Raw genomic sequence first — 24,789 nt, 5'->3', positions numbered from 1 at the left:
ATGGTACTTCAAAAAATAAAAATTAACTTAATACTAAAAAGCTCTAACAACGCACAAACTTTGGGGTGCTTCCTCTGGCACCCTGCACTCTAATTTACAACCACAAAACTAGACTTGCTCTAAGGCTCTGTTGGCCGGCTGAGGTAACCAGACTTGGGCATGAAGAAATGCTGCCTCTTTAAGGCTGCTTCCCACAACAACAACCTAAAAACTATTGCTACTGGAACTTAATATTCACAAGCACTGATGCTGCTAAGTCGCTTCAGTCGTGTCCGACTCTGTGCGACACCATAGACGGCAGCCCACCAGGCTCTGCCGTCCCTGGGAGTCTCCAGGCAAGAACACTGGAGTGGGTTGCCATTTCCTTCTCCAATGCATGAAAGTGAAAAGTGAAAGTGAAGTCGCTTAGTCATGTCCGACTCTTAGTGACCCCATGGACTACAGCCTACCAGACTCCTCCATCCGTGGGATTTTCAGGCATGAGTACTGGAGTGGGGTCCCATTACCTTCTCCGTCACAAGCACTAGTCGGTCTTAAATCATACCCACCTTCCAAAATTTCTAGGGAGTAAGTAACTCCTAGAAGCAAAAGAATTAAACACAGGGCACACTTTCAAGAAGACAACTTCAACAGGGAATTACAACTCACAGTGTTTAAACAAAAAAGCATCTGGAAACATTTGCAACATGTGAATTATTAGACATGCAAATCAGAACTACAAGGAGGTATTATTCCCTTGCACCAGTCAAAACGTCATGAGCCAGAGGTCTACAGAGAATACATGCCACAGTGGGATTAAGAAAAGGGGACCCTCCTATGCTGTCGGCGAAATGTCACACAAAGGTCACAGCCACTAGACAGACCATTGTGAAAGTGTCTTTAAAAGGTAAAACCAAGCAGTGATGCGGCATGCAGCAGGTCTCCTTCTGCTTTCTCGCCTCTATCTTCGGGGCAGTCGCAGCGCCGTCCGCGATCCAGTTGCCAACACGCAGCTCTTTGTGCGCAACCAGGAGCTACACACTCTCAAGGTGACTGGCCAGGGGATGGCCACCCAGACCGAGGCTCATGTAGCCTCACTGGAGGGCATCGCTCTGCAAGATCAAGTCCTGCCTCCCGGCAGGCACCACCCTACAGGATGAGGCTATTCTGAGCCACTGTGGGGTGGAGGCTCTGAGCACGCAGGAAGTAGCCGGCCGCATACTTGGAGGTAAAGCTCATGGCTCCCTGACCTGTGCTGGGAAAGTAAGAGGTCAGACCCTGAAGGTGGTCAAATAAGAAAAGAAGAGAACAATGGGCCAGTCAAGAAGCATACCCGTACAACCAGCGTTTATTAATGCTGCGCCCTCCTTTGGAAAGAAGAAGGACCTAATACCAACTCTTAAGCCCTCTGTAACTTTGGTTTTCTCAATAAAGCCACTTAGCTTTTAAAAAAAAAATGGTAACACCACAGCCACCATGTGATCTGGCAGCCCCACCCTTAAGAGTAAGTGCAGAGCAAACCAGACATCCAAAGGACACAGGTGCCCAAACATGCACTGCAGCACCTTTTACAAGAGCCACGACACGGAAGCCACCAAAAGGCCCGTGGACAGATTAATGGATAAAGAAGTGGAAAATGTTCACAATGTCATCTGACTCAGGCGTGAAAAAGAATGTAGCCATGCCCACTGCCAGAACGTAGCTGAAACCACAGATAATCCTACTAAGTGAAGTCAGTCAGAGTCAGAAAGGCAAAAATCATGATAGCCCTTATAGGCGCAGTTTAGCAGGCACACTCATGAACTAACTGGAAGACATAAACAGACTCAGATCCCTGAAAACCAAATTTATGGTTACCACAGGGGTAGGCAGCCTGGAAGAGATAAATTAGGAGGATGGGATGAACAAAAACAGTTCCCGACAAAGCAGATAATTAACAAGGAGCAATATCTACCAAGAGAGGTCTAACCAACACTCTGTATCAAGCTGTATGGGAAAGGAATCCAAACACACACACTATATAGGCATATGGGTAACAGGAAACGATCCTGTACACCCACAACACACACAGCGTGTATTTCATGTTACTCAAAAAAACCCCACAACCCTCAATCTCCACTGACACTGGGCTGGATGAAGAAGAAGTGGTACATGAGTACCGGAGGACATTTTTCAGCCACTAAGAAGCATGGAGTAATGCCATCTGCAGCGACACGGATGGACCTAGAGGGTGCCACACTGAGTGGAGTCAGTCAGCCAGAGAAGGAGAAATACATGACATCTCTTATATACGTGGGATCTATAAAGAAATGATCCAAATGAACTTCCTTACAAACAAAGGGACTCACCGACTTACGAAACTAACTTACAGTTGCCGGCGGGGAGAGGGGAAAGGGATAGTTAGGGAGATTGGAATGGACATGTTCACACTGCTATATTTAAAACTGGTAACCAATAAGGACCTATTGTACAGCACAAGGAACTCTGTTCAATGTTATGCGGCAGGCTGGATGGCAGGGAAGTTTGGGGAGAATGGATACACGTACATGTATGGCTGAGTCCCTTCACTGTTCACCTGAAACTGTTGTAACATTGTTAATCGGCTATATCCCAGTACAAGATACAAAATTCAAAAGAAAAAAATTTAACCCAAAGAGAGGCAATGAGACACAAGCTTTGGGGTGCTTCTTCTTACACACTGCACTCTAACTTAAAACCCCACAGCAGGACTTACTCTAAGCCTCTGCTAGCAAGCTGGCATAACCAGAGGTGAGATGAAGAAATATTTCCACTTTGAGACCATTTCCCACAACAACAACCTAAAAGCTATTGCTATGGGAACTTAATATTCACAAGCACTGGTGGGCTGTATGCAATACCCGCCCTCCAATATTTCCAGAGGTGATTAAGTGAAAACAATTAAATACAGGGCATACTTTCAACAAGACAATTTCAACAAAGAAGTACAACTCATGGGGTCAAGTCCAAGTCCATGGTGTCGCAATGAATTGGACACAACTGAGCAATTTCACTTTCTTTCTTTCTATAGTTCCTATGGAGAAGGAAATGGCAATCCACTCCAGTGTTCTTGCCTGAAGGATGCCATAGACGGAGGGGCCTGGTGGGCTACAGTCTATGGGGTTGCAAAGAGTCAGACACAACTAAGCAACTAACACACACACACACACACACACACACACACACACACACACACACACACGCAAGCAAAAAGAATTAAACACAGGGCACACTTTCAAGAAGACAATTTTAACAGAGAAGTCCAACTCAGTGTTTAAAAAAAAAAAAAGCACCCAGAAAGAGGCGCAATATGATGAATTATTAAAGACATGCAAATCAGAAGTACAGGTATCCCCTCCCCTCACATCAATCAAAATGGTCATAATCAAGAAGTCCACAGACAATAACGGCTACAACAGAGTTAAGAAAAGGGGACCCTCTGATGCTAACACCCACTAGAGAGTACACTACAATAGCGCCTTTCAAAGGTAAAAACACAGCCACCCTATGACCTGGCGATCACACTCTTAAGAGTATGTGTGCAGCAACCCAGACTCTGAAGAGACTCATGCACCCAAACATATACTACAGCAACATTTACAACAGCCAAGTCATGGAGGCCACTGAAATGCCCACAGACAGATGAATGGACAAAGAACTGACATGTGCACAGGATCAAATATAACTCAGCCATGAAAAAACATACGAAATGATGCTATTTGCAGTAACCTATGCACTTGTACATAATTTTAGTAAGTGAAGTAATTCAGAGACAGATATAATATGATATTACTTGTAGGTGGAATAGGTTAAAAAAAAATTTGACACCAATGCACTAATTTGCAAAAGTGAAATAGACATTCAAACTTCAAAAACAAACTTAACAGTCACCAAGAAGAAAGGTGGTGGATAGGATATATTACGAGGTTTGGATTAACCTATACACACTAACCTATATGAAAGAGATAGTCAACAAAGGTTTACTATATAGCAAGAGGGGTGTACTAAGCAATCTTTAATCATCTGTATGTGAAACGAAACTGAAGATGAATACATAAGTGTGCATATACCTGAAGAAGACTCTGTAAACCTAGAATAAACAACACGCTGTAAATCAAGTTTACATCACTAAGAAATACATATTAAATTTTTTTTTAAAAAAAAGGAGTTTTGAGACACAAACTTTTGGATGTTTATTCTGGCACATTTCACTCTAATTTATAACCCGGGAAAAGGAATTCCCCTAAGGCTCTAGTTACTGCAATAAGCAGAGTTGGGTGTGAAGAAATTCAGCCACTCTGTGACCATTTCCCAAAACAGCAAACTGAAAACCGCCTGTACAGCACAGGGAACTCTCTAAATACTCTGTAATAGCCTAAATGGGAGAGAACCTAAAAACATGTGGATATATGCATAACTGATTTACTTTGCTGTATACCTGAAACCAACACAACATATAACTATACTATACTCCAATAAAATTTTTAAATTCTGTGTTATATATCTGCAAGTTGCTAAGAGAGTAGATCTTAAAAATTCTCATCACAAGAAAAAGATTCTAAAAATGGGTGGTGATGAATACTAATCAGGCTTACTATGACCGTTTCATAATACATACATATACTGAATCATTATGCTGTACACCTTCAACTGACGTTATATGTCAATGATAACTCAAAAAGCTTTTAACATGAAAGAGCAAACAAATTAGCAAGAAAACACAAAAACTGAGTAAATAAGTGTAATAAAAAGTATGCACAATTTCAAGAGAAAATACAAAAATGAAAATATTTTTAAATTATCATTTTAATCAAGGAAATTCAAGGTAAAATGAGACACTTTGCCTATATTAGCAAAGAATTTTTTTAAATCTACAGAAGGAAAATATGTGAAGGAGATCAGAACTCTCATATACCAGTGGTGTAAGAATACATCGGGAGACTTTTTGTAGCAATTTTATAATGACTGACATGTTATATAATGGTCACCTTCCAAATACTGTAGAGCATCACTGATATGTGGAATCTTCTAGAGTGAACTCCTAGAAACAGAATAGAATGGTGGTTGCCAGTTGGACTGTGAAGAAGGCTGAGCGCCAAAGAATTGATGCTTTTGAACTGTGGTGTTGAAGAAGACTCTTGAGAGTCCCTTGGACTGCAAGGAGATCCAGCCAGTCCATCCTAAAAGAGATCAGTCCTGGGTGTTCTCTGGAGGGAATGATGCTAAAGCCGAAACTCCAGTACTTTGGCCACCTCATACGAAGAGTTGACTCATTGGAAAAGACTGATGCTGGGAGGGATTGGGGGCAGGAGGAGAAGCGGACAACAGAGGATGAGATGGATGGATGGCAACACGGACTCGATGGACGTTGAGTCTGAGTGAACTCCGGGAGTTGGTGATGGACAAGGAGGCCTGGCGTGCTGCGATTCATGGGGTTGCAGAGTCGGACACGACTGAGCGACTGAACTGAACTGAACTAACTACCAGGGGCTGAGGTGATGGGAGAAGCGGGGAAATGTTTGGCAAAGGGTACAAACTTCAAGTTATAAGAAAGTTCTGGGGATCTAATGTACAGCATGTTGACTACAGTTAATAATACTGTATTGTATACTCAAAAGTTGCTAAGATGGTAAACCTTAACTATTCGCAGCACAAAAACAAATAAGAAGAAAGGTAACTTTATGAGGTGATGGAGATGTCAACCAATCCTGTTCTGGTAATCATTTTCAATATATCTGTGAATCAAATCTTCACACTGTGCATCTTAAACTTACACAAAGTATACGCCAAGTGTATCTCAAATCTGGAAGTAAACCAATGAATGAATGTTTAAAACTCCTCTGCAGGACCTCCCCTAGTGGTCCAGTGGTTAAGAACCTGCCTTTCAATGCAGGGGATGCAGGTTCCATCCCTGGTTGGGGAACTAAGATCCCACATAACGTGGGACCACTGAGCCCATACTATCCACACCCAGAGAAGCCCCCACACAATGCAGCCAAGATCCAGTGCAGCCACATTAAAAACCTGAAGTGTATGGTAATGTCCAAAATCAGTAATAATAAAATAAAATAAAAACTTTCTGGCTTACAAGATTGTGTCTCTTCAACCACCACCACCGAAAACCTGCTAATAAATAACTCTTCACAACTACAGCATGCATTTTCTTTTTTATTATTCTATATTTGAGCAATTTTATAGAGAAAAAGAATCCTTTTATTTTAATACAATAACTAATATATCACCTTGGAAAGCAGCGTGACAAAGAACAAGAGTTTGGGATCAGACAAATCACACTTAAATTCTGATTGTGTCACACAGTATATGCTAATCTCACTGAATCACAAAGTCCTTACTTATAAATAGGAATAACAGTATTTCTTTCACAGTGTTGTTATTAGAATAAAAGCTAGCCTGCTTAAGCACTCAATAAATATTAGTCTTTATTAGTTGCATCTTCTAAAACCAAAACATTAGTTTTATTAGTTGTATCATCTAGTTCATCTTTACAGGGCCTTACAAGAAAAAATGTTAATATAGTTGTAATCACAGTGTATATGTTAAACACATTTTCCATTTACTGATGATCCAAATACTTCTTTCATTTTAATGGTTACATTATACTGCCTTGCTGAGAGAGTATCATATTTATGTAACCATTCTGCCATCACTGGGTGTATACTGCATTTTTTCAGTGACTCTGCATTAACTACTTTATTATCTGCTTTCCTGTTTCCTATCTTCAAATGCAATGATTCCTCACTTTGTTTAGATCTCTCCATTATCTAGAACTATATTTTGTATGCATAGATTTTCAAAAATGGCATTCTAACCTGGCACTATTAGGTCAATAATTTATGAAATATTTTCTTCAAAATTATTCATTACTGATTTATACCAAACAAATAGAAAACCATATAAGCAATCAAACTTCTCCAACTAACCACTAGCTTATACATTTTTAAACTGAAACTCTCCGTTAAATTCATTCAAGCATTCACACAGTAGTAACACTATTCCTTTTTCGGTTGATCTGGATGAACAAGGTAAAATATCACTCACTGGTTATCAAGAAACAGATACTGTTCTAGATGCTGCAGCGAATGCAATAGCAAAAACATCCTTGTCATCCTGGAGCACACATTCTAGTACTGAAGATGGGTGATAAATAAAATATTAAAATGAATAATGTTAGTGACAAGTGCAAAGCAAAAAAGGCAGGAAAGCAGGGGCAGGGTACGAAGTGTTAGGGAGGGTTGGTTTGCAGTGTGAGGTGAGTAGCCAGTGAGTCCTCCTTGGATGGGAGACACTTGAGTCAAGATCCAAAGAAAATGAGGGAGCGACCCAGACAGATATCCAGGGGAAGAGCAGTATTAGCAGAGGAAACAGACAAGTGCAGGGGTCCTGAGTTGGGAGCTTATCTGGTGTGTTTTAGGAACAGCAAGGCCGGTGTAGCTAGAATAGAATGAGACAGGGGAGAATAGTAGATGAAATCAGAGGTAACTGTAGCCAGATCAGATAAGGAACTTGTAGGTTTTCATGGGTCTTCAGAGTCTACTCAGTAGGATGGGAAAACCATTGAAAAATCTGAGGAAAGGAGTGATGTAATCTGATTTACCTTTGAACAGGGCTGAGAACAGACTGAAGGGGGTATAAGAGCAGGAAGACCAACAAGAAGGTTACAGCAAGAGATGATGGTGATAGCAGTGGTCTGATTCTAGACATTACTTTGCCAACAAAGGTCCATCTAGTCAAAGCTATGGTTTTTCCAGTAGTCATGTATGGATGTGAGAGTTGGACCGTAAAGAAAGTTGAACACCGAAGAATTGAGGCTTTTGAACTGTGGTGTTGGAGAAGACTCTTCAGAGGCCCGTGGACTGCAAGGAGATCCAACCAGTCAATTCTAAAGGAAATCACTCCTGAATATTCATTGGAAGGACTGATGCTGAAGCTGAAGCTCCAGTACTTTGATGGCCACCTCATGCGAAGAACTGACTCATTGGAAAAGACCCTGATGCTGGGAACAGTTGAAGGCAGGAGGACAAGGAAACGACAGAGGATGAGATGATTTGATGGCATCACTGACTCGATGGACATGAGTCTGAGCAAGCTCCCGGAGTTGGTGATGGACAGAGAAGCCTGGCGTGCTCCAGTCCATACAGTCACAAAGAGTTGGACACGACTGAGCAACTCAACTGACTGATTCTAGACCTCATTTAAAAGTAAAGCCAAAGGGACTTCCTCAGTGATCCAGTGGCTAAGACTCCACACTCCCAACGTAGGAGGCTTGGATTAGGCCCCTGGTTGGAGAACTAGATTCGCATGCCACAACAAAAGATTCCACATGCCACAGCGAAGATCTAAGATCCCAAGTGCCACAACTAAGACCCAACACAGCCAAATAAACAAACAAATATTAAAAAATAAAAGTAAAGCCAAGAGACTCTGCTGAGACTGTGAGTAGAAGTCTCCAAGGTTTCAGGCCTCAACAATTCATGAAAGAAACTGGTGTTCACAACAAGCAAGGTAGGAAGGGGAAGGTATTAGAAGCTCAATGTTAGACAAGAGTTTTACAGATACCTACCTACCTCATAAAAAGTGCAAGTGTCAGATCAGCAGTTGGACAGACAAGTTTGGAATTAGAGAGGTAGAGACTGGGGATATAATTTGGGAGTCATCAGTACAGAGATAGTATTTAGAACAAAGAAGTGAATGTATCTAACACCGCACACAAAAATAAACTCAAAATGGATTAAAGATCTAAATGTAAGATCAGAAACTATAAAACTCCTAGAGGAGAACATAGGCAAAACACTCTCAGACATAAATCACAGCAGGATCCTCTATGATCCACCTCCCAGAATTCTGGAAATCAAAGCAAAAATAAACAAATGGGATCTAATTAAAATTAAAAGCTTCTGCACAACAAAGGAAAATACAAGCAAGGTAAAAAGACAGCCTTCTGAATGGGAGAAAATAATAGCAAATGAAGCAACTGACAAACAACTAATCTCAAAAATATACAAGCAACTTATGCAGCTCAATTCCAGAAAATAAACGACCCAATCAAAAAATGGGCCAAAGAACTAAATAGACATTTCTCCAAAGAAGACATACGGATGGCTAACAAACACATGAAAAGATGCTCAACATCACTCATTATTAGAGAAATGCAAGTCAAAACCACAATGAGGTACCACTTCACACCAGTCAGAATGGCTGCGATCCAAAAATCTGCAAGCAATAAATGCTGGAGAGGGTGTGGAGAAAAGGGAACCCTCCTACACTGTTGGTGGGAATGCAAACTAGTACAGCCACTATGGAGAACAGTGTGGAGATTCCTTAAAAAATTGCAAATAGAACTACCTTATGACCCAGCAATCCCACTTCTGGGCATACACACCGAGGAAACCAGAATTGAAAGAGACACATGTACCCCAATGTTCATCGCAGCACTGTTTATAATAGCCAGGACATGGAAACAACCTAGATGTCCATCAGCAGATGAATGGATAAGAAAGCTGTGGTACATATACACAATGGAGTATTACTCAGCCGTTAAAAAGAATTCATTTGAATCAGTTCTGATGAGATGGATAAAACTGGAGCCGATTATACAGAGTGAAGTAAGCCAGAAAGAAAAACACCAATACAGTATACTAACACGTATATATGGAATTTAGGAAGATGGCAATGACGACCCTGTATGCAAGACAGGGAAAGAGACACAGATGTGTATAACGGACTTTTGGACTCAGAGGGAGAGGGAGAGGGTGGGATGATTTGGGAGAATGACATTCTAACATGTATACTATCATGTGAATTGAATCGCCAGTCTATGTCTGACGCAGGATGCAGCATGCTTGGGGCTGGTGCATGGGGATGACCCAGAAAGATGTTATGGGGAGGGAGGTGGGAGGGGGGTTCATGTTTGAGAATGCATGTAAGAATTAAAGATTTTAAAATTTAAAAAATAAAAAATTAAAATTAAAAAAAAAAAAAAAAAGAAGTGAATGTAGATGGAGACACTGAAACACACTGAACTCTGGGTACCCCACTGTTTAGAGGTTGACGATACAAAGACGAAGCAACAAGAACTGGGAAGAAGGAAAAACAAACATGTGGAAGCTAAATAAAAGAAGCAGTCGGACTTCCCTGGTGGTCCAGTGGTTAAGAATCTACCTGTCAATGCAGAAGACACAGGTTCAGTCCCTGGTCTGGGAAGATGCTCCACAGCAACGGAGCCTGTGAGCCACAACTACTGAGCCCACGCTCTGCAACAGAAGCCACCGCAGTGAGAAGCTTATGCACTGCAGCCAGAGAAAGCCCTCGTGCGGCAACGAAGACCCAGCCCCAGCGCAGCCAAAAGTAAAGAAATAAAAATACAATGTGGTATAAAAGAAAAAAAGAAGTATGTCAAGGAAGAGAGACTACCCAGTTGAGCCAGAGGCCAGACTGAATAACTATGCCAAATGCTCAAATAAGATGAAGACTAAGAACTTACTACTGAGTTTAGCAATATATGAATCACTAGGGAAACTGTAAAACATTGATTCTTAACCTTGAGTTTGAAAAACCTCAAAATACCTGGTTATTTCAAAAACTGCTACACATAGCCTCAGAACAAAATTAACTAAATCCATTTTAATTTCAGAAGACTGCCAATATTTTCTGGTTACAGACTTCACTTTTTAGAGCAATGTTAGGTTCACAGTGAAGCTGAGTAGAAGGTAGAGAGATTTCCTACTGACCTCCCTGCCCCCAACATGTACAGCCTCCTCCAGAATGCCAAGGGGCGCATTAATTTATTAAGGAAATGAATGGCAACCCAGAAGCATTACAAAGTTTACCTCTGTAGGACGGTGAGCCTCTAAAGCCAAAGTTTTCCACGTGGCTCTCTAGAGCCCTAGAACTAGTTCTACAGCACCTCTTGTGCCGCCACGGCAGGGAGGGAAGAAGGTATCTGCAGTGGAGTGGGCTCAGCGTTCTTCTGACCTGCTGCACCACAGTAGCTCCATCAAGCTTTACATATTGTATTTCAGGAGGGTTTTACAATTCAAAAAATAAAGTTACTGAAAATCACTGCCCTGAAGCCGTGCTTCTCAAAGTGCAAAAACCAAACCAGTAGCAGCAGTAGCACCTGGTTAAAAAGGTCCCAACCCAGACCTACTCACTCAGAGTCTGGGGTTGAGCACTGTATTTTAATAAGTTCTCCAGGTGATTCTGATACATGCTGAAACTTGAGAACCAGCGCCTCCAAAATTTCAGATATTTTGCTTAAGTACTGATAGCTGTTTGCTTTCCTTTAAGTTAAGCACTGCTATCCTCAGTAGAAATCAAAATAGATATTTTGCAAGTATCAGTATTTCAGGATATTTGAAAAATATTTCTTATACAGTTATACTTGGATTGAGACTTTATGCAAGGATTATTTTTAAGAACGCTAAAGTCTTTAATAAAAAATATTAAATAATTTTAGCTATTAGGTGACCACATAGACAGTTGTATAAAGACATCCCAAAGCACACTGAAAAGTCATATTGTAATATTATGAATGAGGAATTCTTACCATCAATTCTTTACTAGTTTCTATCAAAGATTCAAATTTATCTGACATGCAACATACCTCTTTCATATACTGATTATATAGAGCTTCTGATGATTCTAGATAAGCTTGTGCAGTTTCAATTTCTTCTCTTTCAGACCACAAGATACCCAGGTTATTCTGGAGAATAAAAAGAGAAAAAAATGACAATATAAATCATCCAATAAAGTAGTTTTCATAGTTTCAAAGTCAATGCTTACCTAAATAGTACTAGTGTCTGATTACCAATGAATTAATTATTCATAACACTGTTGTCCTTATGTCACAGGAGGAAAGAAGAAGAAGAGGAAGAGAAGTCACTCAGTCATGTCCATCTCTTTGGGGACCCCATGGACCGTAGCCTATCAGGCTTCTACGTCCATGGGATTTCCCAGGCAAGAGTACTGGAGTGGGTTGCCATTTCCTTCTCCAGGGGATCTTCCTGACCCAGGGACTGAACCCAGGTCTCCTGCACTGCAGACAGATGCTTTACCATCTGAGCCACCAGGGAAGAACAGGAGGCAGTCACTAAATTGGGTTCCCCAATGATTCCTGCCTTCTGGTATTCATGCCCTTGTACAATCTCTTCCCTTCTTTAAGGACTTGCTTCTAACAAATAGAACATGGCAACAGTGATGGATGGTCCCCTCCAACATCAAGTTACAAAACACTATAGTCCCATTTTGGGTGCTCCCTCTTGCTGTTCTCCCTGAGGGAAGTCAAATGCCGTATTTTGAGCCACATTATGGTGTCATGGAACTAAGGGAAGTCAACAGTCAGGGCCTCAGACCAACAGCCTGTATGAATCCTGCCAAGAACCACACAAGTGAGCTTGGATTCTCTAGTTGAACCTTCCAGTGCAGCCCCTGCTGCTGCTGCTAAGTCGCTTCAGTCATGTCCAACTCTGTGTGAGCCCACAGATGGCAGCCCACCAGGCTCTGCCATCCCCGGGATTCTCCAGGCAAGAACACTGGAGCCTGGAGTGGGTTGCCATTTCCTTCTCCAATACATGAAAGTGAAAAGTGAAAGTGAAGTCGCTCAGTAAGTGTCCCACTCTTCGTGACGCCATGGACTACAGCCTACCAGGTTCTCCGTCCATGGGATTTTCCAGGCAAGAGTACTGGAGTGGGGTGCCATCGCCTTTTCCCCAGTGCAGCCCCAGCAGGCCAATAATCTGATGACAGACCTTGAGCGAGAGGCAAACCAGCCTGGATTCCTGTTATTTCAGTAATTAAGTTTCAACCTGCTGAATTTGGGGGTACAATGTTACATTTTAAAAAACTAAGTCAGTTTTCCCCCTGCTACACAACTCTTTTATCATAGGGCAAATCAGGCCTGTGCAGAAGACTAGCTCCTGCTTAGACAATGGGATTAGTCAGCCTCCCAACCCTCAGGACAGTCTTTCAGGCACAGGGATTCTTCTGAGGCTGAGCTTCTACCCTCTTTTGCTTACTCCCCCAGAGAAGGGAACATGATAAGGAAATAATGTTTTTAAAGCAAGTTCTTAACCTTGGCCCAAGAACCCACAAATCACCCAGGAAGAGAATTCAGAGTCTATGAATGTGGATGAGGAAACATTACAGTCATTTTCACTATATCCTCTTAAAATTAAGCATTTTTTTTTTCAGTTATGAAGGCAGGAAACAAAATGTAACAGTATTACAGTACCTGGGATTCTGTGGTCTATGGAAGTAAAAAAAATCTTTGTATTATAGCTCATAGATATCTTAAACCATCATTAATATTCAATAATACTTTAAAGTTATATTTAAAAATAGATGTTATTTAATGGACTCATAAGGAACCTTATATATCACTATATCATACATTTGTTTTAAAAAATATTTTGATAACTTCAATATTACTGGTTTCTTTTGCAACCCTCTACATTTTATTTTATACATTTAAAATCATTATTCTGTTTCATGAAATACAGGCTTCAGTAGACTGCAAAAGGGGCATGTGGCAGACACAAAAACTGTTTCAAAATCCTACAGTTTAAAGGTAATATGATCGCTGCCCTGGAACACAGACCTCTGGTCCTATGGCTTTACATAGTATACCTATTCTACAGTTTTGGGGGGTTTTTTTAGGTGACTTGATCAGTTCTCAGTGCCTAGAGCTACAGGTAGGTTATGGTGATAAATTACTGAGATTGGGCAATTCTCTCCTCTATATTTCTTTGTAGTACCCTCGGGAAGCTTAAAGACTCAGTACCAACTTAATGATTATTCTGCCCATCCAGCCTCAAGAGAATATAAGCTTTCTTAAAACTCATTTCTTGAATTTAGAAATGAATCCACAAGTCACCTTTTCTCACTCCCTAGGTCAATTCATTTTTCGTCTGAGACTTTGGCCATGACACCAGGAAGCCCAAACCCAGCAGACTGTACCTAACTAGAGAAGTACCTACTACCAGGCACTGGTAGCCACTTTTACTCTATTTAGATGGGATGGTGACGCATTTAGGCTGCTAGATCCAGGGTGAGCTCTGCCTCAGGAAGCACCAACTCTGGTGTATAAATCTGAAACCAAGTAGAGACCTAGAGTGTGTCTAGAAACACACAGGTTTTTCTTCTGAACCATAACTTACTGAGGTCCTGAAGTTAAGGACCATGCAAGGGATCTGAAACTGACCTGACTTTTCAAAATACTATTAATGTTTTGTTTCAATGTTTCCTCCACAGAGGTAATCATTGTTTTTTTTTTTTTGATGTGCTAATTATTTTTACAATAGAAATCCCATAATACATCAGAAAGTACTCTATCATTCACAGAGCATCACCATGTTCCTGCCCTTGGGATAAGAGAATAGGTAAGGGAAAAAACTGAATCAAAAACAGCTAAAAAAGTACTACTAGTGAATTCTACCAAACACATAAGGAAAAAATAATACCAAGTCTACACAAATTCATCCAGAAAAACAAACAGGAAAGAATAGTTCCTCCGTACCAAAGACATAACAAGAAACTACAGCCTGATATCCTTCATGAACAAAGATACAAAAAATACTAACAAAATTTTAGCAAATTCCGTCCAACATTACATAAAAAGGGTAATATCTGAGCCAACTTTGGCTTGGCAAAAACTCCAAGTGGAGTTTATCACAGGAAAGAAAGGTTGGCTTAACATTAGAAAAATCAATCAATGTAATTCACCATATTAACAGACAAAAGAAAAAAAATAAAAAAGATTATCTCCGATGCAGCAATGAAATGATGATGATGAGTGAAGGAAGTCAGACAAAAGAAGAGCATACACCATATAAGTCCATTATGAAATTCTAGACAGTGCGGGGGAGGAGGGCAAGAAGGGAAGGAGAATACAGGAGTCAGCGAGGGATTGCAAATGCACGTGCACAAAGAAGCTTCTAGTGGTGATGGACGTGATCATCACCGTGATCGCCGCGACTGTCTCATGGGAATACAGAGATGTCGAACTCCATCAAACTGCATACTTAGATTCGTGCTGTTTACTATATGTCAGCTGTACCTCAGTAAAGCTGAGGTCCTCCTTATACACATATGTCCTGGCAGTGGGAAGAACAACCTACTAATTTGTCAAGTTAAATTTTGCTCAGCATGATAATGCAAATATGTATTTCTGACAGCTAACTGGAGAAAAACACATTCTTCTGGAAAAGACAGAAGGGGGACAGCCTCTCTTGATAATCTAATGTGGGTCCAGGTCCTGTATATCAATAATTTCCCAGGAAGCAGACACCAGATTGGAACAAAGCAGTCAGAATCTCATAAATTCCCATGAACTTTCAAACTTTTTCTATACAAACACAAACACACAGGTAGTCTTCTACCAAAATGGAATCACTCTACATAATTCCAAGCATGCCTCAGAGCCTTCTCTCTCCTCTTAGTATTGATATTTTGGTGAACAAACATAAATCATTTCTAAAGGCTACATACTGCTCTTCTATATGGATGTACCAGTACTTATTTAACTATAGAGATACTCACTAATGTTTATTTTATTCTTTTCTTTTTTATATTAACAATGATATGACAAACATCCATGTTAACAGACCTCTGCATACCTGTTTCAATATTATTTTACAATACTGACAGGAAATTTTTAAGTCAAAGTCTTGACTCAGATACCTACTGATCTCCAGAAAGTTCTATGGATTTATATTTCCACCAATAATTATGCTAATGGACAGTATCCATCTCCTCATAGTTTCTCCAAAAATGAATGCAATCAATATCTTTAATAATCTCTGCCAATGTGACACAATTATTCTATACCATCCTTTCAGTTTGCTTTATTAGTAGTAAGGTCAAATCTCTCATCAAAGCATATATTAAATGTAATAAAAGGCCCCTGTAATAAACAGATCAGCTGAGCAGTAGACTTCAGAAACAGACTAGCATAACCCGAATCTAAATAATCTTGCCACCGAGGAACATGGTATATCATTCCTTTTAAGATTATCAGTTCTATTATCCAGCCCTTTGTAAATGCAATTTCTAAAAGTAACACTTTTAATAAATTATTGCTTATAGATAGAATACTATTGATATTATATATTTACCATATAACCTCCTGGTTTTGTTTTGTTAACCTCCTGTTTCATCAAACAGTTCTAAGACTTTTATAGTTGATGACTTTAGGTATACATAAATCACATTAAAAATGATTTTTATTTTAAAAGACTGATACTGTTTTTTGCTTTCTATATTATTGCAATGGCCAGTACTTCTAATCAAGATTTTGTTCCTGGTTTTAGTTAAAATATCTCTAATAATTCACCCTTCAGAAAAAGCTGGCTGTTCAAAATACTGTAAATCATTGAATGTAAGATGTTACAATTTTTAAGACACAATTATTTTATGTATCAACAAGAAAACACTGCCAACTAAATTTTACATAAAATCAATCAGCTGTAAGAACGATCCTGATTTTAGAGATATTAATATATTTAAGAATACGCACATTATAAGTCACAAAAGTACAGTAAATACTGGAGACCTATATTACATTAAGGAAGGTTTCTATTTTTGAGATATTGAAGGAATTTTTTAAATGTTCATTAAGATCTTAGGAGGAGAAGGCAATGGCACCCCACTCCAGTACTCTTGCCTGGAAAATCCCATGGACAGAGGAGCCTGGTAGGCTGCAGTCCATGGGGTCGCTAGAAGTCAGACACGACTGAGCACCTTCACTTCACTTTTCACTTTCATGCATTGGAGAAGGAAATGGCAACCCACTCCAGTGTTCTTGCCTGGAGAATCCCAGGGACAGGGGAGCCTGGTAGGCTGAAGTCCATGGGGTTGCACAGAGTCAGACACGACTGAAGCGACTTAGCAGCAAGATCTTAGGAAGCCAAATGGTTGAAGAAAATTTCAAATAACTGAGATTTTGTTTGAATTCAACATCTTATGGATTTCATTAGATCATTCATCTACTCAACAAACAAATGATTTAGAATGGTCTTTTATGTGCCAGGGACTGAGATTATAAATAATGAGCAAAAAAGAGATATAGTTCCTGTTATTTTGTAGCTTTTAATTTAATTGGGCCATGATAACAGAATATGTCCTATACAATGTCCTTTTTAACTTTGAGACCTACTTACCCTAAGATCAACTGAGGTAAATGTTCCCTGGATCACGTATACTAGGAACTGGAACTACTGAATGTAAGGGTTTGTGAGCTAACTTAAGCAAAGTACGTGACACAAAAGTTTATACATATTTGTATTCTGAACTGTTACGTTCCCAGAATGTCAGACTTATTTCTTAGTAAACCAAGCACCACAGAAATAGGAAACAGTAAGTATTACAAGAAATCAAACGTACTAGGAGGAAGTCAGTTCAGAATACAATGATCCAAAGAAAGTTACTAAACGTATGAAGTGATTCTTGAAATCGGTTTTGAAGAATGGGCAGGAAATTCCTTGGGAAGCAAACGAATGACTACGGCAAGACAGACATCTTATTTCAAATTAAGAATGCACTCTGATTATTCTTTACAATTTCCTTGAGACCTGAAATTAATAAACAAATTACTTTGGGTTTTTCTTAATAGAATGAACTGGATTTGGAAAGGTGGAGAGTTGAAAAGAGCATTTACAATGTAGGAGGGTCTTGGGTAACCGATGTGTTGACTACGACTACGTGAAGCAATGTGATGAAGGAGTAAGCGAAGAGGATGGAGAGGGAGTTTGGAAGCCGCTTACCACAGAGGTTTGAAAACGTGGGGACAAATTGTGCCTTATTACGTTTGCCTTTGGTCTCGGCAAGAGCTGAGGCCCCTCTCCACCCACTGGCCTCTGGCCAACAGCAGCGGGCCCGGACTTTTCTTACCTGCGCCTGGATGTAGAGGGAGACGCAGTCGTGCGACAGTCGGTACTTGCGCAGTAGCCGCAGGCATTTTACCAGATGCTCCTCCCCCGCCGACAACTCCTCGGTGTCAATGTGGTTCACCCCGAGATGGAACTCAATAACCGCTCGCCTCACTGCCCCCTGGGCGACGGGCCCCTCGGCCTCCACCAGTTCAGCCGGCAGCCCCAAGGCGTGTTCCCCTGCGCCCAAGCTATCATCGGCCTGCGGTCGCTCATCCTCGTCTTCAGGAGCGGGTCCCAATAGCGCCTTAACCTCTTCCAGCAACGCCCGAGCACTGTATTTCGACTTGTACGGTTCCTTATCCGGGTTTTTATGCAGTTCCACCCGTGATAAGGCCAGCGCAGTCTGGAATTTCTCACGAATCTCGGCCCACGGAGCATCCGCCATAGCGGCCTGGTCAGCCTCGGTTTCAATTGGGACTCCCGCCTTCCTTCTCTTTTGCGACGCTTCACTTACGGTCTCTACAGGCCTGCGCCTGCGCATTGCGGAACGCTATCCAATGACGTACTCCCAAGGAACCGCAGTATGCTTTGCAGTGACCAATGGGAAGGCGTAGTCGTCACCACAGCAACCGTTGTCATGGAAAGGAAGCCGTCCGAAGGCATTACCATTTCCCGCCCAGTCCCGCCCTCTGCAGCGGGGAGTCTCTCTTACCTAGTGACATCGATTGGCTAACAGATCACAAGGAAATGTTGTTTACAAACATAGCTAGGTAACTACTCTCGTTAACTGCTATAAGCTGAAAGGCAGAAACGTTTTGACATTAGTCTATAACCCAGGCCATCAGTGGATAAAAATGTAACAATGATCCGTGTATTGTTATTAATGTATAGCCTCTATGAATGTAAAAAGCACTGAGTGATTGACAAATATTTTCATTTCAACTTCTCAAAGTAATACAGGAGTTAAGTCCCAGAGCTGTCACAAGACAACTCAATCAACGCTTTTCCGATTACATAACCTTCAAAATTACCAAGCTAAATAGGAGGGGCGGGGGCCTGGCTCCAGAAAGTTTTATCAGTTCAGTTCAGCTGCTGAGTCGTGTCCAACTCTTTGCAACCCCATGGACCGCAGCATGCCAGGCCTCCCTGTCCATCACCAACTCCCGAAGTTTACCCAAACTCACGTCCAGTGTGCTTGCGCTTCTTCCAGCCCAGCATTCCTCATGATGTACTCTGCATATAAGTTAAATAAGAAGGGTGACAATATACAGCCTTGACGTACTCCTTTTCCTATTTGGAACCAGTCTGTTGTTCCATGTCCGGTTCCAACTGTTGCTTCCTGCGTATAGGTTTCTCAAGAGGCAGGTCAGGTGGTCTGGTATGCTGATCTCTTTCAGAATTTTCCAGTTTACTGTGACCCACGCAGTCAAAGGCTTTGGCATAGTCAAAGCCTTATAAACGCTGCATAGTTAGGTCCACACTAGTTCTCTGACTTCATCTTCTATGGCTCTCTACATTCTCTCTACTCCAGCCAGGAAGTTTCCTTTTCCTTGAACACATCAGTCTCCTGTGTCAAAGCCTGTGTATTTGCTGTTCATCTATCCTTCCCCTAATGTCTTCATGGCTCAATCCCTCACCTTCAGATATTTACTCAAATGATGAGTTTTCAGGAAGGTCTTTCCTGACCTCCATGTTTAAAAATAGCAACCTTGCCTCATTGGCTAACAGTCCTTATCACCTTTGTTTCCATAACAACTTACATTACCATGCCTGCATGTGCTCAGTTGTGTCCAACTCTTTGCAACCCCCTGGACTGTGGCCCACCAGGCTCCTCTGGTCATGGAATTTTCTAGTCAAAAGTACTGGAGTGGGTCGCCATTTCCTACTCCAGGGGATCTTCCCACCCCATGGATTGAATTGTGTCTGTTGAGTCTCCTGCATTGTCAGGTGGATTCTTTACTGCTGGGCCACCTGGATAGTTTAATGTCTTGCCTTGTATTAGGGCAGAAAGTTTTTTAATTGCTGAATTCCCAGATCCTAGAACAGTGCCTGGCAAATTAACAGACATTTAAAATATTTATCAAATGAACAAATTAGTCATTTGAAGTGTGGAAAATGCACTGGTAGGAAGCTAAAGTGGCAGCAAGAGTACCTGTTAAAATAATTCAAAAGATGATGGTCTGAACTACAAGAGATGAAAAGTAGACCAATGTAAGAGCTTTACAGAAGGTGGACTGGAGGTGGCTAGTGCTTAGTTTTACATTTAAGGATGAGAGAAGAAAGGAGAGTGAATGCAGGAAATCAGCTTGGTGTATAGTGCTGTCACTCACTGAGATGCAAAACAGGAGAACATTTTGGTGTGGGTGGGAAGGGGAATGTGAGGAGGAAACTTGGGTTCCAATTTGAACATAATGATATACAGGAATCAGCTGAACATCCAGGAGTGGTTGTTCCAGTTGGGAGATGAATATTACAGCCTGTATCTCCAGAGAGCCATCTGGCCTAGAGACCAAGTTTTGGAAGTGAGCAGCCCATGCAACAGAAATTTTGGAAGTTTGTAAGATCTCCCCAGGACAGAGTTTAGGAAAGACTCCTGAGAAGCACCAGCATTTATAAAGGATATAATCTGTACAGAGAAGATAATATTGTCACTTATGTTTTGCTTGAGAAAGGTGAAGCTTAAAAAATTTGAAGCTTATCAATTTGAAGCACATCTGAGATTCAAACTTTGTGTCTATGAGTTTCCAGAATCAGTGCTCCTTTGTGTATCTCAAAGCACTGAATATACCCAGGTCTTATAAAACTTTCTCAGGAGGCAGGTCAGGTGGTCGGGTATTCACATCTCTTGAAGAATTTCTACAGTTTATTGTGACCCACACAGTCAAAGGCTTTGGCATAGTCAATAAAGCAAAAATAGATGTTTTTCTGGAACTCGAACACTCTTGCTTTTTCGATGATCGAGTGGATGTTGTCAATTTGATCTCTGCTTCCTCTGCCTTTCCAAAACCAGCTTGAACATCTGGTATTTCACAGTTCACGTATTGTTGAAGCCTGGCTTGGAGAATTTTGAGAATTACTTTACTAGCGTGTGAGATGAGTGCAATTGTGCGGTCGTTTGAGCATTCTTTGGCATTGCCTTTCTTTGGGATTGGAATGAAAACTGACATTTTCCAGTCCTGTGGCCACTGCTGAGTTTTCCAAATTTGGTAGCATATTAAGTGCAGCACTTTCACAGCAACATCTTTTAGGATTTGAAATAGCTTAACTGGAATTACATCACCTCCACTAGCTTTGTTCGTACTGATGCTTCCTAAGGCCCACTTGACTTCACATTCCAGGATGTCTGGCTCTAGGTGAGTGATCACACCATCATGATTATCTGGGTCATGAAGAAATCTGTATGCAGGTTAGGAAGCAATAGTTAGACATGGAACAACAGACTGGCTCCAAATAGGGAAAGGAGTACGTCAAGCTGTGTATTGTCACCCTGCTTAATTAATTTATATGCAGAGTACATCATGAGAAATGCTGGGCTGGATGAAGCACAAGCTGGTATCAAGATTGGCAGGAGAAATATCAATAACCTCAGATATGCAGATGACACCACCCTTATGGCAGAAAGTGAAGAGGAACTAAAAACCCTCTTGATGAAAGTGAAAGAGGAGAGTGAAAAAGTTGGCTTAAAGCTCAACATTCAGAAAACGAAGATCACAGCATCTGGTCCCATCCCTTGACAGCAAATAGATGGGGAAACAGTGGAAACAGTGTCAGACTTTATTTTTGGGGGCTCCAAAATCACTGCAGATGGTGACTAAAGCCATGAAATTAAAAGACGCTTACTCCTTGGAAGAAAAGTTATGACCAACCTAGATAGCATATTCAAGAGCAGAGACATTACTTTGCCAACAAAGGTCCATCTAGTCAAGGCTATGGTTTTTCCAGTGGTCATGTATGGATGTGAGAGTTGGACTATAAAGAAAGCTGAGTGCCGAAGAATTGATGCTTTTGAACTGTGGTGTTGGAGAAGACTCTTGAGAGTCCCTTGGACTGCAAGAAGATCCAACCAATCCATCCTAAAGGAGATTAGTCCTGGGTGTTCACTGGAAGGACTGATGCTGACGCTGAAACTCCAACACTCTGGCCACCTCATGCGAAGAGTTGACTCATTGGAAAAGACCCTGATGCAGGGAGGGATTGGAGGCAGGAGGAGAAGAGGATGACAGAGGATGAGATAGCTGGATGGCATCACCGACTCGATGGACATGAGTTTGAGTAGACTCTGGGAGTTGGTGATGGACAGGGAGGCCTGGCATGCTGCGATTCATGGTGTTGCAAAGAGTCGGACACGACTGAGCGACTGAACTGAACTGACTGATAGTGAGTTTGGATAGTCTGTGTGAGATGGGATGGTTTTGAAGGAGTGACAAGATATGATTTAACAGGATTATTCAGAAAACAAACTGAAGGGAAAAAGCGGGAAGACTTGTAAGGAAACTACTGTAATGACCATAGTAGGTTCCCAGTATACATCTGTGACTAGGAAAGTGATTCACACATGGTTAATTTGGTATCTCATTGCTATGAGCCAGATAACATTCTATATATTAAAATCACCTAATCCTCAGAACAACTCTGTGAGATATTATTCCCATTTTGCAGATTAGAAACTGAAGTCTAGAGAGATTAATAATTTACCAAAGGTCACATACAGTAAGGCAGTTTTGCTCAAGAACCCATACTTTTGATCATTATGCAATACCATCTTGCAATAGGAGCTCAACAAACCACCATGACACTTGGTGCGAACCTCTAAGGACCTTGCAAGAAGCATGCACAGATGAAAACAGGATTTTGATAAATCCTTAGACAGACATACCTGAGAAACACACAGACATGGGGCTAGGAAACAAGATGGGCGTGTTCTGGCTGCCAGGGAGCAGTCCCTGTAAAAGGTGTCCAGTGCGTGCCATAGAATACAGATCACCAGGACACGGTGACCCGAGATTTAGGCAACGATCACTTCTTGCTCTTAACATCATTTGGACACTGGATACACTTTGCAATCTATGTATTAGATTGATACAGGAGGAAAAGGAGCTTGACAGATGGGAGATGCCTCAGCAGAATTCAGAACGTGGTAAAATCTACATAACAAATGGCCTGGCTTCTTCAAAAAATAAATTCCAAGAAAAAAACTGCCCTTCTAGAATTCCTTGCCAATACATGATAATAAAGAACAAAAACTACATACGCACTTACCTTCTGATTCAGCTATCTCACTCCTAGGAATCTACTCTGAAGATACCCCTCTGAAAGTACATAAATACACATATTATGAGGTTTCTCACTGCAGCACTGTTTGTAATTGAAAAATACCGGAAACAACCTATGTGCCCATTCATAATAAGAAAAGGGTTGAATAAACTATGGTGTACCCACACAATGGAGTATGATGCAGTTGTAAGAAGAAATCATTTCTGTGAACTAATATGATTTCCAGGGTATACTGAGAAGAAAAGCTAGGTTCAAGGAAGCATCTATGGGATGGTTAATAGATTGGTTTCATTCATTGTGCTATGATAATGGAAAACATTTATTAAACTCCACTCATGTCCAGTGGAGAGTATACACAAACTGTTCTATTTTTGCAACATTTATCTAAGTACAAAATTAGTTCAAAATAAAAGTCTTTTCAAGAAATGCAAGTGACCAATAAACTTTAGATGTTAATCCTCACTCAATTAAAAGATGTAAATAAATCAATGTAATGCACCTAGCAAAGTGACAAAAAGAAGCCAAGACCTAGTGTTACTGCTGTGGGGAAACAGTGGAGGGTAGGATCACAAACTGGAACTGCTTTGGAGAGCACTTGCACCAAATTTTAAAATTCATTCACTTTGACCCTGCAATTCTTTTATAGGATTTATCCTACAGTGGTGAGAAATCAGGTAAGTACACAAAGATTTAAACAAGAACATTTATTTTAGGACTGTTTACAGAATAACCAACATGACCATCTTATAGTGGCATATTTATACTGTAAGACGGCAGTTATCAAAAATGGCACAGGGACTTACCTGGTGGTCCAGTGGTTAAGACTCCACACTTCCACTGCAGGGGCTGTGGGTTCTGTCCCTGTTGGAGAACTAAAAAACCAAAAGACACAGAAAAAGATGCACATGCCGTGGAGGGAAAAGCAATCCACAAAACTGAAGGAATGATTCCAATTTTGTAAATGAATTCCTGGAAGAGATCTTCACAAATATGTTGGATATATGGTGACTTAACTTGCTTTTCTGTTTGGATATTTATACTCATCAGTTATTATTTTTAAAGTAAAAATTCCAAGCTTCAATTTTAGGGAAAAAAGTCACCAAAAACATAAATAGTAAGTACTAGTTATTTTATTATGACATAAAGGTCTATTTGTATACATTAACTCAGTTTTACAGTAAAAACACTTTATGTACAACTGTAAAGAAACTGCTGCACAGATAGTTCCAACATAAAAACTGGTTGCTTTTTAAAAGGTCATTGAGTTGTCTGATACATAAGTTGGAAAATACTTTCTCTGTAGAAAATGGTAAAAATGGTATTATTTCCCAGGCTAGCCCAACAAGCCCATTTAAACCGTATAGTAGTTGAATTATATATTTATAAATATGGTTTGAATTCTGGGATCCAGGAGAAAGTTTAGCTTCATTTATTGAGTCGTGTTGTCCTAAGCCGTGTAAAATGAAATTCCCATTCATCTTCTCCCTTACACTCCTGAGTATTTCCTCCTAAAGGACAAGTACACTGTCCTACTTGATAAACCAACCCATTCCTATCCAAACTTAAATGTTTGGGTTGTTATTTAAGTATGTCCAGTATCTCAGCAAAAGCAGAGTTTAATAAAACGTGATCC

At 40.7% G+C, this 24,789-nt stretch overlaps 1 protein-coding gene across 1 annotated transcript in view; it reads right to left on the bottom strand.

The window, feature by feature from the left end:
* The window catches only part of KIFBP (kinesin family binding protein), a 58,809-nt gene extending 40,445 nt beyond the window's left edge, over positions 1-18,364 (bottom strand). The window contains exons 1-2 of the mRNA XM_004021421.5: positions 17,902-18,364; positions 11,621-11,719 (exon numbers count right to left, since the gene is read on the bottom strand). Of these exons, the coding sequence (XP_004021470.2) occupies positions 11,621-11,719; positions 17,902-18,327 (525 nt within the window). The 5' untranslated portion in view covers positions 18,328-18,364. The remainder of the gene's footprint in view (positions 1-11,620; positions 11,720-17,901) is intronic.
* Positions 18,365-24,789: the final 6,425 nt, after the last annotated feature.

This window comes from Ovis aries, chromosome 25 (genome assembly GCF_016772045.2).
Source record: "Ovis aries strain OAR_USU_Benz2616 breed Rambouillet chromosome 25, ARS-UI_Ramb_v3.0, whole genome shotgun sequence".
NCBI classification, from domain to species: domain Eukaryota; kingdom Metazoa; phylum Chordata; class Mammalia; order Artiodactyla; family Bovidae; genus Ovis; species Ovis aries.
Note: the sequence above shows the minus strand (reverse complement) of the source record. Positions and strands in the feature narration are given on the sequence as shown.